General features: G+C 44.9%; 2 protein-coding genes across 2 annotated transcripts; both read right to left on the minus strand.

Annotated features, from left to right (window-relative positions):
• Window positions 1-2,795: 2,795 nt before the first annotated feature.
• On the minus strand, window positions 2,796-13,572 carry cops8 (COP9 signalosome subunit 8). Its single transcript, XM_076030845.1, has 7 exons — window positions 13,423-13,572; window positions 12,628-12,698; window positions 12,396-12,444; window positions 11,041-11,173; window positions 4,559-4,666; window positions 4,389-4,451; window positions 2,796-3,443 (listed from the first exon to the last, which is right to left on the minus strand). The coding sequence occupies exons 1-7, from the start codon at window positions 13,492-13,494 to the stop codon at window positions 3,364-3,366; spliced, it is 576 nt and encodes a 191-aa protein (XP_075886960.1). The 5' UTR covers window positions 13,495-13,572; the 3' UTR covers window positions 2,796-3,363.
• On the minus strand, window positions 8,161-9,727 carry trim63b (tripartite motif containing 63b). The gene has a single exon (XM_076030844.1). It carries the CDS (start codon window positions 9,596-9,598, stop codon window positions 8,552-8,554), a length of 1,047 nt encoding a protein of 348 aa, XP_075886959.1. The 5' UTR covers window positions 9,599-9,727; the 3' UTR covers window positions 8,161-8,551.
• Window positions 13,573-16,991: the final 3,419 nt, after the last annotated feature.

The raw sequence follows: 16,991 nt of genomic DNA on the forward strand, positions 1-16,991 counted from the left end.
GGTTGATTTATCCCACTAAGATTTATCCTCAGCTTTCGTTAAGGTGGGGCAAACACAGGAAGCAACAGCTGCAAGTTGCGCTCGGGAACCAACAGTAAACAGGAAGTGGTGGACGCAACGGCGGAGTTGAATGCACTGCATACATAGATTTTTGAAGACACACGCAGCCTTAAACTGAAAATCCGACTGGTCCTCTTGAATCGACAAATCAAACCCTAAGTTCCATTTTGTTTGCCACATTAATATTTTAAATTACCCCTTTCACAGACATCCCAGAGTAAGCCAACAGCAGTTTGCAATAGTCACAACACTAAACAAAACTTGCAACATTTAAACTATTTGAAGAGCCGAGGCATTTTTGAGTTTCTGAGCGACGTGGTTGAAAGTCAGAAAAAGGCCAGATGTCGAGGCCCAGCGTGCTGCACCTGGGAGGCTTCCTCTCACAAAGGTCATAGTCACACCTGTTGGCTTATATTCTCGGAAAAAAAGTGTATTTTTAACCTGGTCATTATACTCCTGGCTAAATGTTGCCCTGTATTTTCTCGTGCTAGCCTGGCTGACTACTGTTTTGGCCTGAAGTCTGAAGTCAAGCATTTCCTTCGCCAGGCAAACCATTGCTTTATTGGTAAAATACGACCCAGACTCTGAGGCTGAACGTCTAAGCCAGCCCTTTTTTCCTCTCTCTCTCTCTCTCTCTCTCTTTTCTGGGGCCGAGGAGAGGGGCGAATGAATGAACAAAAAACGTATTTTCTGACTACTTGGGTCGATATAGCGGATGCATATGTTAAGAGAATGACAAAAGTCTCTTATATGGTGACAATGAGAAGCTGCGGTGACCCCACGTTGTGCACAATTCAACTTTAAAGTGTTTCAGAACAGCGTTCTGCAGCTCTGTCCCGTCAGCGGACTCCCTAGAAAGGAGAAAAGTCCATAACTTTCTTTGTTCGCTCTTCTTCTCAAAAAAGCGTGAAAGAGAACGCAGATGTGAAAATTTGCTGAATGTAGGAGCTTCACAAATACTTGTGTATAAATTGCCATTGTTTTTCTAACGTTTAATTATGTTTATATGTGTATGTATGTATGCATGCATGTCACTGACTCATTTCAGCATTTACGTCCATTATAACCAGTCATGCATGAAAATCAGTCAAGATGTGCTTAACAACTATGGGAACATTTTAGCGTTTAATGAAAACCATTTCCTATGTCGAACTGAAAGTGATTGATTGTGTGAACACACGAAAAGCAGGCTGCTGAAAGAGCCTAAAATGTGAACTATGATGCTTTGTTTACTCTTTTATGGTTTAGCACACAACTAAGTTTATTTTTGAATTTTTTTGATTTAAAAAAAAAAAAAAAAAAAAAAAATCAATTTTAAAGCTTTCAACTTCTGTAATGATGGCCACATACATACTTGCACACTTTCATTCTCTGAAATCACATTCAATTAGACATTCAAAGCAATCACTGTCAAAGCCATCCCATAATGTGTTCTGCACATCCCGACTGATTTTCCTGCACTGGTAATGTTCCTAGAAGACCACTAAATTATTTCATGAGAGTTGGTTATGATGGAGTTCAAAGCAGAAAGGACTCAGTGACCCCAAACCTTTGAACAGTGGTGTATATTAACATGTAATAAAGGTGTATTTTATTCTACTCACCTCTTTGAATAAATGCACAACTTTAACCTTTGTTCTTGCAGCTCCCTGTAGTGTCTTATATAGACTTTGAAGTGGTGGGGGTGGGGGGGTGTTGTCTGTGCACGGTACATAATTTTAGAGCTGCGTGCGCAGACCCCGGGGTGAGCAGGGTCGCTCTCCTTCTCACATTCGCGCTGACTGATTGAGGCCCGCTGGCCGCTCAGTCATCCAGCCAGCTCGACCTCAGCGGCGTACACAGTCTGCAGGCTCGCACGTGTCCAAAACAGGTTCTATAGATAGACGGCTGAGAGACATGTAAACGTGCACGGAACCCAAAACTCACCATAGGCTTGAGGAGAAAGATCCTTTGAACAACGGGAACGGATGTTGACGACAGTAACAACAAACGCAAGAAACTACGAATGCAAAAGAGGTTTTATTGCTCTCAGTTTCTGAATATCTGCAGCGTCGTCTGACGTCAGAGTGGTTTTACCACACCGATGTGCCGAGGAGGAGGAGGAGCAGGAGGAGGAGGAGGAGGAGTCCGACGTTGACGCTTTCACACTTGCGTCGCAAACCAGACAACACGACGTAGATCAAAAACAATTCCTCCTTCACAACAGGGTGCAGGCAGATTTGCAGGGGGTGGGGGCATCAATACCAGCCGCCCTCAGACTTCTTGTGGCACTGCTGAACAGATGGCAGCCAGATTCTGCCATTTTCACAATGCAAAATGTGCATCGCCTGCGTGAAGTCTCTGGGCAGTGGACGTCTTTTTGAGAGCCTCCACTTTAGCTTCAGCGACTCAGACCTCAGTCACTCCGTTAAAGTTTCGGAAGTCTTTGTTCTGACAAATGAAGTCTGCTGCGCCCGTGGGATGAAATTGATGGGGATTTCATCAATGTGATGCAATGTGTTCATCAATGATGTTTTTTCTTCTGCTCCGGCAAACAATTGTGGATTTGTGGAAGATGCCAAGAGGCCATTCGCCCCCCCCCCCCGCCCGAACAATCCAGACAAAATCTGAAACGAATGCGCTCGCTACGAGGTGGCGCTAATTTATTTGCATCGTCAATATATTATTCCTCCCACATAAGCAAGACTCAGCGACGACTGAAGCGTTTTTCCGCCCACGAAATCACAGAAACCCCGTTAGAAACGGCAAAAAAAAATATTTATTCACCAGTCAAAACATAAACATGGACACACGAGGTCTGAAACCCACACAGAGATCTCAGTTACTCCCCAGATTCTGCTTCACTTCGGCTTCGAGTGCTGAAAATACGGACGCAAGCTTGGTCGCCGCGTTGCTGAGTGAAGAACTTTATTAAAAAAAAAAAAAAAAAAAGAGAGAAGAAGAAACTTTAACTGGTTGGCAGTCAAAACAAATGGGCATTTCCGTGTTGACTCCGTCAAAGTGTACAGAGAGCACGTGACAGATCCATTTTACATTTGCAAAATAGCCAACAAGCCTTGCGAGTCAGTGCACATCAACATCGGGTGGGTCGTGGAGAAGAGTTTGCAGCGGTCATGCAGGATGCTGAGAGCGTTTTGTGAGTCTTCGTCATCGGGAGGAAGCCGTGCAACAGTCCAAACTTCCCCGGAAAAACAAAAAAAAAAATAATAAAAAATATATATATATGTGTGTGTGTGTGTGTACGTGGAAAAATGAGAAGAGCGAACTCGGGGGGGGGGGGGTGGTGGTGGCAGTGGCGGGTTATCAGTTCTCGAGGAAAGCCACGTAGTCGGTGAGTCTGGCCAACTGCTGCTCGTTTGGAACCAGCGAGACCGGAGGAGGATCTGCGAGGAGAGAAGGAAGCAGAGGGGGGATGAGGGGAGGCGGAGGGAGAGGAACCGAGTCGGGGGAAGGGCGATTCCCCGGCGCGTCTCTCATCTTCCATCGGAGTTGCGCGCCCACGCGTTCCGCCTTCAGCCGCCCCCGCCATCGCGCCTGACCTCATCGCCGAAACATGCAGCAGTTTCTCCCCGCGTTACTTCAAGCCGGAGACATTTTTCACTGAGCGGGGATCCGCTCCGCGGACAGCCTCGCGGGCTCCCAGATGGGCCGCGAGCAAGACGAGCGCAGCGTCTTCTTCCTTACTCTTTTCAGCGTAACACAGGGACTCGTAAAATAGAGTATCTCCAAACGGGTTTGTTCTTTTTGGGTACTTAAAACCACCAATCTATGTCCAAGAGGCAGTTTCCCCCCGAAAAGATAGTCGCGCTTTTATTGTGGTACTTCCGGTTGCCGGCAGCTTGAATTTGCATATTAGCTAAAGGTTTAGTTGCACCTGAAACATTTAGGTGTAACATTTATATTTAACATTTATATTTATATTTAATGTTTCGATTTAGATTTAAAATTTATATTTATATTTAACATTTATATTTATATTTAGCATTTATATTTATATTTAACATTTATATTTAAAGAGTTAAATGTGCAAAAAAAAAAAAAGAGACAAAAATGCACACAACTTTTCAAAAACACGATTTGAAGCTAAATGTGAGAAAATGTTGCTGTTATTTTAAGCATGACAAACTTTACAAACGGCGCCCCTATAAATCAGTGGATTTCTCTCTTTAAGTTTGAGGCTCGGAGCGCGAGTCGGCGTCACGTGATCGATTTCGAGAGATCAAAAGGTTTTCAGCTCTCCGCTCCACGTGTCATGCGGGTCTTACAAAATCTCTTGAGTAAAGAGCCGGAAGGTTCCTAAATACTCGAAGAGCAACACTGCCACCTACCGGGTTTTTTGGGCATCACCATCCTGGTGGCGGGGTCTGCCTGCCAGCCCTGGCTCACCACGCCTGGCGAAAGAGAGGTTTAAAAGAAGAAGAAAAAAAAGGGCGCGAAATGGTCAAACATTAGCTGAAATCATCCCGCCCATTTCCCCTGTTCTCTCACGCTGGTGTACCTTTCACCGCCTCCTCTACCGAGTATCCCACGAAGGCTGCGAAGTCCTCAGCCGCGATGGAGGTGTACGCCTGCGCCACCAGACTGTAGGCCCTTTGCCGCGTGCTCTCTGGAGGAACACGTAAAACAGAAGAGTGACAGTGAATGACAAATGACACGGAATGTGTCGAGTCTTCGCGTGCTCTGGTTCTGTGCAGGCAGTGATAAACGGACAACGGCGCTTTGCCGTACACGTTGGTTCACTTGAATACGGCATCAGAGACTTGGGGCTAATTCCAATTCCTCCCTTAACTCCTCAATCTCAACCCTCGCCCTTAACCCTCAATCTTTCCCTCAAAAATAAGTGTAAGGGCTTAGAAATGGGACACCCCTCAAGTGCAGTTACGTCTTCAGACTGTGGGGGGCGGCCTTACGCCAAAGCTACGTCCAGTCAGTCAAGAAGACGACGAAGAAGAAGGAGAAAAAGAAGACGACGACGAAAAAGAAGAAGTCCTCCGTCCCTACACAACGAGGTACACAAGTAACGTGAAGCCGGGACGGCCGGTCCGGCTGACAAACATCGTAAAGTAAAAAAATTAAAAAAATGTTACGCAACAACGATGTCAATAATACATAAAAAAAAAAAAGTCTTAAAATGGTTTGGTAATATTTATATCTTTATTATCTAAGAAAATACTTCCATTTGTAGCTCGCTTTTTTCATCGCCATTTTTCGAAGATGTCTTGGCGAAAATACGCAATGCCTTCTGGGTAGCCCTTACTCCCAAGGGTGGTGCCAGAGAATCTCAACATTGAGGGCGATACAGCCCTTAATCTCGTCCCTCAATTTGACGTTCTGGGAATCGGAACAGCACTTGCACTTCGCGGAAGCGCGCATTTTTGAGATTGAGGGTTGAGATTGAGGGTTAAGGGAGGAATTGGAATTCACCCTTTTTCTTGACAAAGTGGCTGATTAGTGAGAGTGTATTGTAATGTAATCATTCATTCTTCAAGTGGTGACAGGAAGTGTTTTTCGATCACCCCCCCCCCCAAACGAGGAGGGAGGATATGAGAGTCTGCAGCGAGTGCTTTTGGAATAACAAGAAAATTCACTGAATGACTGAGACTCTGGACTCACAGGTCTTCCAATCAACTTCATTACTTCTCTGCTTCTACTTGCATTTATCTTTAAATGCAAATTGCAGGCCTAGAAATGTGCTACTTTGAAGGGCTGATTTCCAGCTCGTGATGGACTTTTTTCCACATTCTCGGAAAGTTCACTGTCAGAGTACCGTTATGAAACGCTGTACAAGTGACGTTTGCATAACATTGGGTCATTTACATAGATGTAGAGTTTTCAACATATATATGTAAGGTTTCTCACGGCCCGGGTGACTGTACAATCGTCGAGCTCGAAGACTCCCGCTAACGTCTTACATCTGCAGAGCCTGGCTGTCGTGACCTACTTTACACCTTTTTCAGTTTTAACAGATAACCTTTGAACAGCGCCGGGAGCGATAGAGCGCAACAACACACAGCGGCATGTTTTCGGCTCCTGCTTCTATCGCATTCGGTGCCTCGGGGTCGTGGCCTGAACCCATTTCATAGCCTGGCAACGGCCGGTGTGTACAGTCAAACCTTCTGTTGCGCCCGGCCAGCGGGCGGTAACGATAACAAGTGGGGATGAGGGAAGACAGCTGTTGGGGGGGGCGGAAGGCCGGAGGTTTGTCAAGAGCTCTCCGCTGTCCACGTAGCTTTATGCTACTGTGTGTTGGGAGAGGGAAGGCCTTTTGGTTTTTAGTCAAACGTTACGAGTGAAAGGGACGTGGCTGAAACATAACATTGGTGAGAGGTGTTGTAGAACTCGAGATGGGTCTTGGTCAGGAGACCAAGGGTCGCGTCTCGGACTGCGAGGCATATTTACTCGGTCTTGTCGCGGACTGGACGCACTCGGGATTTTTGATCAAGACCGGTCAAGAAGCAGCCAACACTACAATGACAGATAATAACGGAAAAGAATCCAGCTGCTGCCGTTTTACGCTCGGTTTGTGACCCCTAGAGTGACACAGCCCCTTATTCCTAGTTAATCTATTTTTTCTTTATGAAGCAAACTTGAATTCAAAAATGATACTCGCCATTTCTTTCTGCTTTGTTGTTAATTTTCTTTGATGTATCAAGTCTTGGTCTTGTCTTGGTCTAGTAGTGTGACAAAGTTTTTGGGCACCCTTGATAATTTCACTCAATCCCAATTGCTGCCGTTAAATATTTGCCAGAGATTTTTTTTTTGTGTGTGTGCTTCAAAAGGTTCGGCTGCACAAGAGAGACAACACTTGGCTCGGGCTTGGAATTTGTTTTTGTTTTTTTCATTTTACTGGTGCTCAAATCAGGATTTCCAACCAAAACAAGTTAGTTGTATTCTGATCCTTCGCCGCTAAATCTTTGGCACAAACGTTGCATTTTTCCACCTCAATGAAGTGATGCCACACTTCAGACGACTTTGGCATGACGCCAATTTTCCCTCTAACGTAAATAGAAGTTGAAGGAGTGTCTTTAGTTCATGCGCCTGTAATGCTAAAGCTGATCGCCAGCGACTTTAGATCTTGACACGCGTATGCGAAATGATTATTGGCTGACAGATGCTAAGAATTTGGCACCAAGAGATGATTCCTTTTTCCGATATTTGACAGGATCGGTGCCACAAATGTATGGAAGTTTGGTATTACTCTAGTTCTTGTGTACTTTGATGCTCTGGATGTGTTGCATCGGACGTCGTCTTGCTGAAACATCCAGTTGTGAGCTGGACGGAGGAGCGTACGTGGGTAAATGTTGGCGACTCCCAAACTGCACTTGGGAGACTTGAGACTGATTCCTCGTGCAACACAGTACATCGCAAATGCTTGACGCGTCCCAAAACTTTTTTTTCCCCCCACCACTTTCGACGAGCCGCTCTTCAGTCTCCTTGCTGACGAGGGAAAAAAAAACGTTTTAGTCCAACATAAATCCCCCGTGTGGTAAAGTGCTAGTGAGGTGAGATAATAGACCAGTTTACTTTAGCTGATTCAACCCTCCTGCAACCAACTGGCGGCATCTCAAAAGTAGAATTGATGCCTCTGAGCAAATGTTCTCAACAGAGCCAAGCAGGTCACCGCAAGGGGCTTTTTGCAACCCCCCCCTCCCGCTGCACCAAGCAGACAGGTATTTTTACCACTGGCCTCTTGACCGTTGGGCCATGACTCATGCGGCAACTGGACCGGCCCCTCTTGGCCTGCGCCCTTCTGACGCTGTGGAGTTGGGCCGGCCGGAGCTGCTGAGCAAAGAGGGTCCACGAGTGGGAGGGACGGAGTTTTTATGGCGGAGAAACAGGACCTGGCTTGTCTTCCGCTGTCACTCTATTCCAGGGCCCGCTATCACTTCTCACCCTCTCACCCCTTAAAAATAGCCGCCACCCTTCAACGGCAAAGGCAAAGCGGACAGGACGCTGCAAGGGCTTTTATTTTTAAGTGCAGCCTATGGCCAAGTAAGAGCAACGACGCCGACGTCCTGATGGATGCACTCCCAAAAATAAAGACTCGCTCGCGTGTCGTCTCGCCCTTGGCCCGAGTTGAACGACAAATAAAAAGGTGGATTCTGAACTTCATGCATCTTTATTCCACGTTCCATAGAAGACAACTTTTGGGGATTACAGCCGATCACCCATTCAAGACAAACTCGGGCAGAGTGGCAAAAAAACAAAACCAAACATCCATCATCTACAAACACAAGGAAAATTCATGTGCTAACAGTCACATGACTCTAGTCCCATTTTCAGCTCAAATCACTTGTAAGTACAAAAGTATCAAAAGACATTAAGAAAGTGACACGAAAGTTAAATATTGCACTGAAAGTAAGCCCACATCCTCTCTCGCTCCTTTCTTTCCACACCAACTCTGCCAGCCCCCCCCCCCCCCTTCCATCAAAAGCAAACAATTGCGGTATTTCCTAAAAGTCTTCAAGTTTCCTTCAAGTTTCTACTATTCCTATTCCTCCTCTTCTTCCTCCTCCTCCTCCGCATCTTCAAACTCGTCGTCGTCGGCCACCCCGAAGCACATCTTGGCCAGGACCGCCTGCGCGTGGTCGGTCGCCACCGTGAAGTGGTCCATCTTCTCGAAGCCCGGCTCGGGCCTCTCCTCGCCCAGCGCGCACTTGGCCGCGTCCTTGGTCTGCGTGATGAGGCCCTTGGAGGCCAACAGGAACTCGGCGGCGCCCCCTTGATCCAGCGCCCTCACGGCCGTGTCGGTGAGCTCCGTGCTGGACAGCAGCCGCTCGCCGTAGCGCTGGGCCAGCGCCCGCAGCGACGCCACCTTCTCGTCCTGCTCCTTGGTGACCTGCTCCAGCAGGATGGTCTTGCGCTCCTCCAGGACGGCGTACAGCAGGTCGAAGCGCTCCGACAGTCCCTGCTTGGCGCGCTGGGCGTTCTCCTGCACCGAGCGGCAGGCGTCCTCCATCTGGCTGAGCAGCGCCTGCAGGCGCGCGTTGCTGGACACCAGGGAGTCGATGGCGACGCCCAGCTCGCCCTTCTGGGTCTGGTAGACGCTCTCCAGGGGCGCCACCTCGCAGTCCTTGTGCTGGCCAAAGACTTTGCACATGGAGCAGGTGGGCGCCTGGCAGGTCACGCAGTAGATGTTGATCCTCTCCTCTTCGTGCTCCTGGCACATCGGCCCCTTGGTTTCGATGGGCTTCAGGTTGGTGTCGGGGCTCCCGCTGCTGCTCACCTCTTGCTGCTGCTTGTATATGTCGATGATGTTCTCCACCAGCAGGTTGCGCTGGAGGCCGTGCACGCCGTGGCGGTCGAGCACCACCTCGAAGCGGCAGGTGGGGCAGCGGAAGACGCCGCCCGAGAAGCGGTAGGGGTTGCGCGAGTCGTAGAGGTCGCTGGCGCAGCTGCGGCACAGGTTGTGCTGGCAGGGCAGGATGACCACGGGCTTGGTGAACATGTCCAGGCAGATGGGGCAGCTCAGCTGCTTCTCCAGGCTGTCCATGGGGCTCGGGGGTCGGACCATCGATCCGGTCCTCTGGACGTCCATGATGGGGGGGAAGGTCGCCTGTTCTACCGTTAGGCCAGCAGGTTTCCTGATTTCCGCAACACTGTCAGGCTTTGACTTTCTGCGTGCGCGTCGTTCCTCAGACTGGGGGGGGTCGCGGTCTCGGGAGGCGTTATCCTTCGCGTGTGCTGCAGCTTGAAATTCTGCGATCTATTCTGGCTCCGGGTTAGCCGCTCTGGCTTTTATACCCGCCCCCCCTCACAGCTGGTGACATCCGATCCTCCTCACCGACCGGAGCAAACATTCCTGCCCGCTTGCCGCCTTGGGATCTTTTCACAGAAATGCACCCCTCCTACCCGGTGCCGCATGTGTCACATGCCCCAGTGGGCAGCGTGCATCCCCGCAGCACAGACAGAAATGGTGGACGCAGCCGAGACAACACGGGTCCATGTGACCGACTCGGGAGGCTTGGCTGAGGGAGGTTGCTCGGTTTAAATGGTAAACAAGTGAATGTCAACATCGTCTGGCTCCGGTGTTGTTGTGATCTTTCTGATATCCTTTGATTCATGACTGAGTCGCCCTTGATTATCTGAGCAGATAATCAAGGGCAACTGATTATTTCACTTTCTTTAGTCGTTCTTTTTTTTTTTTTTTTAAATATTTAAAGTTTTCACCTGTTTTTCCAACTATCAGACAGCTGGAAACACAATAATCACCAATAGTAAGTCATGATGCCCATTTGCGTTCATGATTTCACACAAAATGACTAAATAAAAACAAATCAAATCAAAAAATGAAGAATCAAAAATGATTGGAGGAAGCTCCCTCACTTCCTAATTGGACGTCACGAATGAGAATATTTATATTAGGAGAGATCTGGCTTCTAATTTAACCCAAACATTGTTGACAAAGCAAAAATATAAAAAAAACAATGATTTATTTGAGCCCAAACCCACTGAACTTCCCGCCTACAACTCAAGTCCACCAATAAACTCTCAACAATTGTTGCCCAACCGTGGCCGGGACGCACGTCAGCCCCCCAGGAGCACATCAACACACCGCGCCGTCAACACGAGTGAGGGTCTATTCTTGCACCGTTACACAACGGAAACATCACATGATAGACACTCAGCAACTGTGAGCGCCAGGGCGATAAATTCGAGTCTCTCGGGGTGTTTTTCAAGAAGACCCATGTGACGCAGGACAGTGAAATCATGTTCTTAGGAGTGAGTGGGTTAAGGTTTCATGAGAAGATCGTGTTGCAACAAACTTCAGTCCGCCGTGCTATGTGTTGCATCATGGCTAGACCCCTATGTTGACTCGCTGTGGTGCCCACTGCTGAAGTCGTGGAGCACGTGGGGGGAAAAAAAAAATATCGAAAATATTTTGATTCTCTTTAATGTCCCTGTGGGGGCAATATTGACATAAACCTGAGAGTGATCGGTGCGTTCGGAACGGAACATGCTGGACTGGGTCACACTCACCTTGAAGGGCTTCCATGACTGGAAGGATATTCTCTGTCCACTGGTAAGCAGCAATGGCGGCGTAGATCCCTGGAAAGTCTCGCTGCCAGATGCGTTGGCCGACAGCCCAAATGGCTGCTAACTCAGGATTTGCCTAAATAAAGAGAATTAAAAAAAAAAAAAAAAAAAAGCTGTTGGAATGTTTACAGCATTGTACACAAATGAATCTTGACATTTTCATTTCAAAATTTGGCTATTACATCATTTGGATTTTTATTGGACAGCCATCAGGAATATCAAAGCACTCACTTCTGACATAAGCATACTTTTTGAATTTCACATCAGATACACTTCACTCATCTGTGAATTAGGAGACACTTCCAAGATATATTTGTTGCTGATATGAATTTTTTGCTGCAAAAAAAATTTTTTTTTAATCAAGCAAACATTACAAAGAACATTCCCACATCAAGAGCAGACTTCCTTAACTTTCACTGAGAAATGTGTTTAAATACAAGCACAACTCAGACTGCACTACACATACCACAGTATCTAGTAACAGAATAAAACTGCAGAAAAGCAGAAAAAAAATAAATAAATCACAGGCGTCATGTGACACACGTAAACACCCATTTGAACGTATATATTCACGCGCATATTTGCCAGGCTTCCCCAGCACACTTGGCGCTAACGTTATCACAATGCTAACGGGCATGTTTTTCGTGACTGCTGTCAAAATCCAGAGAAGACAGCTGAGACAAATGTTGGAGCTGTAACACAGCTGGTCTTGCATTACCAGATTTGTTTGGAATCAACTTGCAGCGTAGCGCCCCCCAGTGGGTGCATTCTAATAATTGAGCTGACTAAAATTTCTGCACCTTCACAGTGCAAAGGGAGGTTATCAGCGTGGGTGCCTGTGTCCATGGTTAAAAGCTGTGTGATTCTATTAATAATTCGATTTAAAATAAATAAATAAATAAATAAATAAACTTAACTCTTTGTTGTATTCAAAACTAATAGATAACTTTCCACGTGTGTTTCTATGCATACTGTTATATGATACATTGTTTGCAATATCCATTTAAACAAACCAACAAAAATCAGTATGAACAGCACTGGGGACTTTCTCACATGCAGTTTGTGTATAGTATGTCAGCCCCACTGAATAAACAAAACATTTTTATGTGTTCTCCATCACATCTGTAATTGTCACAGTGTTGTTGAGACAACAAGATTTTGGCTGACAGTTTACTCGTGTGTGTGCACAGCCACTCTTCCTCAGGTTTGACAAATTCAGGTTGTTTTGTACTTACTAAATCTAAATTTTATTTTGTAGAAAAGTGTCCGTTTTCATGCAGTAATAACACAATGCTTACTGCTTTGATTGCTTGAGGAGTCCGTTTCCAGAGATACCTGCCGTTATTCCTGTATGAGAACAGAAGATAAGATCAGCAGTAAGTCAAATTGTCTAATTCTACCGTACTGAGTCACAGTGTCAGAGTATCCCACTTCAAGTGAAGCGGAAAAATCTGCAGGCAATAATGCCGAGTCCATCCACAATACAGTAGTAATAAACCACTTGTCAACAAATAAATACAGTCGACTTACATGTCATTATGAAGTAAATAGAGCGCCAGCAACTGGGCGTAGACTTGAGGTGTTGCAATGCCCCCTGGAGCCTATTAGACAGAAATGCAGGTGGGACATTAATGCTAAAAGTCCATTAGATTAAGACATTAAAAGCAGACAACTCGGCGGTACTTTCCTCGACACGTTTCTAACCACGAGCGAAGAGACATGAACAGCGTGACTTCCACAGTCAACCAGAACACTATCCCTTAAGTCTGTGATCATACATTAAACTCAGCTAGCAGTTAGCGCAGTTCGTGTTGTTATTCAAACTATAACAGTGAAGCATGTCCGTCCTCACATTGTTGGTGTGTACGCGATAATTCGCTTTAGTAAAAGAATATTTCAAGTAAAGAAACGCAGGATTTTATTGAACCGTGTCGAAACGTTTGCCGACAAACAGTGATGAGCACCCAAGTTAGCTGGCTAGCCCTTGCCAACAGTAAAGGGTAACGCTAACTCCTGACATGCACGGCATTTGGAAACAAAAACAAACAAACAAACAAACAGAAAAACAACATATCGCTTTCGGAGGATGACACCACCGTAGCGAAAGACTCGTAACATATGTTGAATCAATTTATGACTGCTATGAAGTTAACTGTCATAGATATTAGAAATGGCATCGCTTGTTGTCCACTACATTAGCATCGCTTTAGCTAACCGACTGTCACAAACACAATCCTAAACCCTGCAGAGGCGGAGAGACGGACAAAAACAAAAGCTACGAAGTCAGAGGACCAACGACGGTAGGTTCCCTTGTTCCGCACTTACCTCGAGCTCCTGAGCTTCACATTGCTCTAATAATTTATCGAAATTCTCCTCCATAATCACAGCAGTAGGCATGATGATGCCTAGCTGTTGCGCCGGAAACTTCCTCTTCTGTGTATTTCTGGCAAAGGAACTGCTCGACCAAGGGCTTACTGCCACCTAGCGAAGAGAGCGCAACTGACAACGAATTCTAGATTCGTGTTGGTGGATTATTGAATAAGTAGGGAAACGTTACAAATCATATAGTAACGATCGATTACATACATACATACATACATACATACATACATACATACATACATACATACATACATACATAGATACATGAAAAATAAATTCATGAAGCGCTGCAACACAGGACCATGAATTAAATAATTAAATAGAGAAATGATGAAATAAATAATTAAATAGTGAAATAATTACATATATGTATATATTTACATACAATGAATTGATATTTTAATTAATTAATGACACATTTAATGACACAATTTTATTTAATTCCTATTTTGATTAATTATTTACACATTTAAATAATTATTTAATGATGTATTTATTTATTTAATTTTGGCACTTTTGGTCCTCCATAACATACATACATACATACATACATACATACACACACACACAGACATACATACATACATACATACATACATACATACATACATACATACACACATACATACATACATACATACATACAAATCTCTGAAAAATCTTTGGAGATTGCTTCTTTAGTTTGATTGTTTACTTTACTATACTCAAAGCACATTTTAAATCATTCCACTCAGTATCAGCTGAAAAGAGACTGACTTCCACTCAGTATCAGCTGAAAAGAGACTGACTTTCCCCTCCTCTATGATCCTGCAGTGCCTGCCAAAGCCAGTATTTTAATCCCCTTTGATCGCAAGCTTTTCTTTGATGTAGCTGACATATCTGTCCCTCCAGATCAGGAAAATGACTCGGTATTGCAGGCAGAAGTATAATCTGCTTCTGCTATTTTGTCATTTGTCTATTTTCCCGGCTCATATGAAGGTTCTGCCGTAGATTTATTGTTGTTTTCAGAGACTGACTCCTCTGAAATCCAGAGTGACTGGCCGACCACACAGTCATATCTTGAAAACAGCTGACATTCCAGTGAGCCACTTACTCTTACTCTGCAAACAACTTGAACATGTGACATGCACACATTGATAAATATCACTTTAAGAACCACTTTCCTGATAGAAAGTGGTTTCCAACCAAAGGGAAAAAAAAGCACATTTTAGTATAGCAAACCAAGAAGTACCACTGCTTATCCAGTGTGTATTGGGAGAGATTAGTGAGCAGCTTAAAAACCCGGTGTTTAAGATTTAGCCGCATCTAATGATTGGGAAAGCAAAAATTGCAAACAATGTCCATGTTAATCCCTGTTTCCTGAAGTCAAATTGGATCTCACGTAATTCTTAAACCAGCTGTGATGTCAAGGTAAAATGATGAAACCCTGGGCAGATTCTTCCTTTTCTGGGCTAAACCCAGCCAGCCCAGCTGATTATTACACACAACAGATTGGACAATTTAGAAACTTTAAGAAATACATGTATTAAAAAAAATAAAAAATAAATAAATACAATTTCATGTTCATTGACACTTGCAATTGTTCTTCACTGGGTTTTCAAAATTTAAAAGAGAAATTCCATTGTGTATTCACTCGTGAATGTAATTGGGAGAAAGCAAATAAAGGTTATATTCGAGACATATTAATTTGTAGTTCCTGAACTTTGGAGTCTGTGAACTTGTTATTGAGTATGATATAATGCAACAAAACATACATCTAACTTATGGGTCCTAAGCGGATTTGCGTGTTCCCTACAACCACCACTTGTGGCCAGCATTTCCCAATGGATTTTTGGGTTTCAGTGCCATCCATCCATCCATCCATCCATCCATCCATGTTCTATCATGTTCTCCTGCACTCATCAGGACGAAGCCTTTTGCCTTATCATGAGGCCGGGACTAAACCCTGGACAAATCGCTGTTTCTTTGCACGACCCTCGTACTTTCAGCTGTCCAAAAAAAAATCATAACTATCATATTCTTTTAAACGTATATTTGGAACTGCATTATGATCCATCCAGTGCCGTGCACGATTGATGTATCTCTCTCACAAAGATAAACAACGACAAAACAAACGTGTACTGTACAAACTCAGACACAGTCTCTGGTCACCTCCTCAATTATTAAAGTTTGTGTGTAGCCCAGAGTGGCTGTTGTCTTACATTCTAATGTGGAGGATCAGAGGGATGCTAATCAGCAGTTCAACACCCCCCCCCCGCCCCCTCCCACTTCCCACCACCCGCAACAGAAATCCCTTAGACGGCGTGAATAAATCAAATGAGCGCAAAAGAAGATATCAGAACATCCTCCCTCCCTGTGGATTTAACCCTCTGCACCAGCGCCCGTGACTGGCCTCTTGCGGCGGACTGAGCTAATGAGCCGCAGACGTGGAGGTGAAAATCCTGACCCGCCGCTGCCGCGGTGAGGACAACAGATGGCAGGATAAATAGTCATAAAATCAGCAGTTTTTTTTTTCTTTTTTCTTCTTTTTATGCAAGATTTTATCCACTCAGCTTTTCTACCGGCTTTGTGAATCAGCCGCCCGCTCTGCGGCACCGGTGGAATTCATAATGACTCTGTGTTAAATGTTCCTCTGTCAGCGTGGTTCCCGAAGGGAGCTGTCAGTCTCCCACAGTTCAGCCTGAATACTGAAGCGCCTGTACACACACGCACACGCGCACACACATCCCATCATCCTCTCAAAACTGACGCTCCAAATATATGTTTAAATGTGTTTGTTTTATTTTTTTTGGCAGATGGGAAAAAAAAATACACCTTCTAATCTGATGCTGTAAACAGACTGATGAGTGCGGCGCTTTAATTAGGTGCAGTGCTGCTCTGAAGAGTGCTCAGCTCCTCTGCCACTATATACTGTATAGGAAAAACGCCTTCATCTCAACATGGAGATTAGTTGACATGTGGCCGTTGTTTCCCTAAATCCCGAATGTTTCAGTTTCATGTTATTGTATATTGAAAAATAACAACACAATATCAACAATGCATTGCATTCGCTTATCCCCTAAACTACAGAGACAATGAATACGAATATTCTTGTCATAATGAGGTCATGTTTTTCATTCCATTAGATTTTTCCTGGCTTGGATCAACATGTTACATAACAATGATTGCATGTCTTGCAAAACAACTTTTTTTTTTTTTTTAATCAATGTGCGATGTTAGATGTGACAAATAAAAACTAAGTTCACCTGCAGCCCAGTCCTTTATTTCCAAACTCACTGTATCTATTATTCATAGAAGTTGTTGGTCCTATATTCTGCTCATTTTCAGATCCTTATTTTTCATCCGTGACTCCAGTGCTGAGCTCTCCGAGGAACAAAAACCCAAAACTTGGCAGATTCAACCCCCTGTTCACACCTTCCTGCTGAAACGCTGGGGTTTTTCTTTCTCTGAAAACCGATGCTTTGTTGAATGTGTTCCACACTGGGACACAAACCTTAATGACCCTGATCTCT

Source organism: Nelusetta ayraudi, unplaced genomic scaffold, assembly GCF_046127955.1.
Source record: "Nelusetta ayraudi isolate G7.1 ecotype Tasmania unplaced genomic scaffold, CSIRO-AGI_Nayr_v1 ptg000031l, whole genome shotgun sequence".
Lineage (NCBI taxonomy): Eukaryota > Metazoa > Chordata > Actinopteri > Tetraodontiformes > Monacanthidae > Nelusetta > Nelusetta ayraudi.

Bases quoted from the DNA above. Each gene is read 5' to 3' on its own strand.
- cops8 (XM_076030845.1), bottom strand. From the start codon at position 13,494: ATGCCTACTGCTGTGATTATGGAGGAGAATTTCGATAAATTATTAGAG. The intron at 12,445-12,627 runs GTAAGTCGACTG...GTTCTCATACAG, and splicing joins TATTTACTTCATAATGACAT to GAATAACGGCAGGTATCTCT. The intron at 11,174-12,395 runs GTAAGCATTGTG...CTCTTTATTTAG, and splicing joins CTCCTCAAGCAATCAAAGCA to GCAAATCCTGAGTTAGCAGC.
- trim63b (XM_076030844.1), bottom strand. From the start codon at position 9,598: ATGGACGTCCAGAGGACCGGATCGATGGTCCGACCCCCGAGCCCCATG.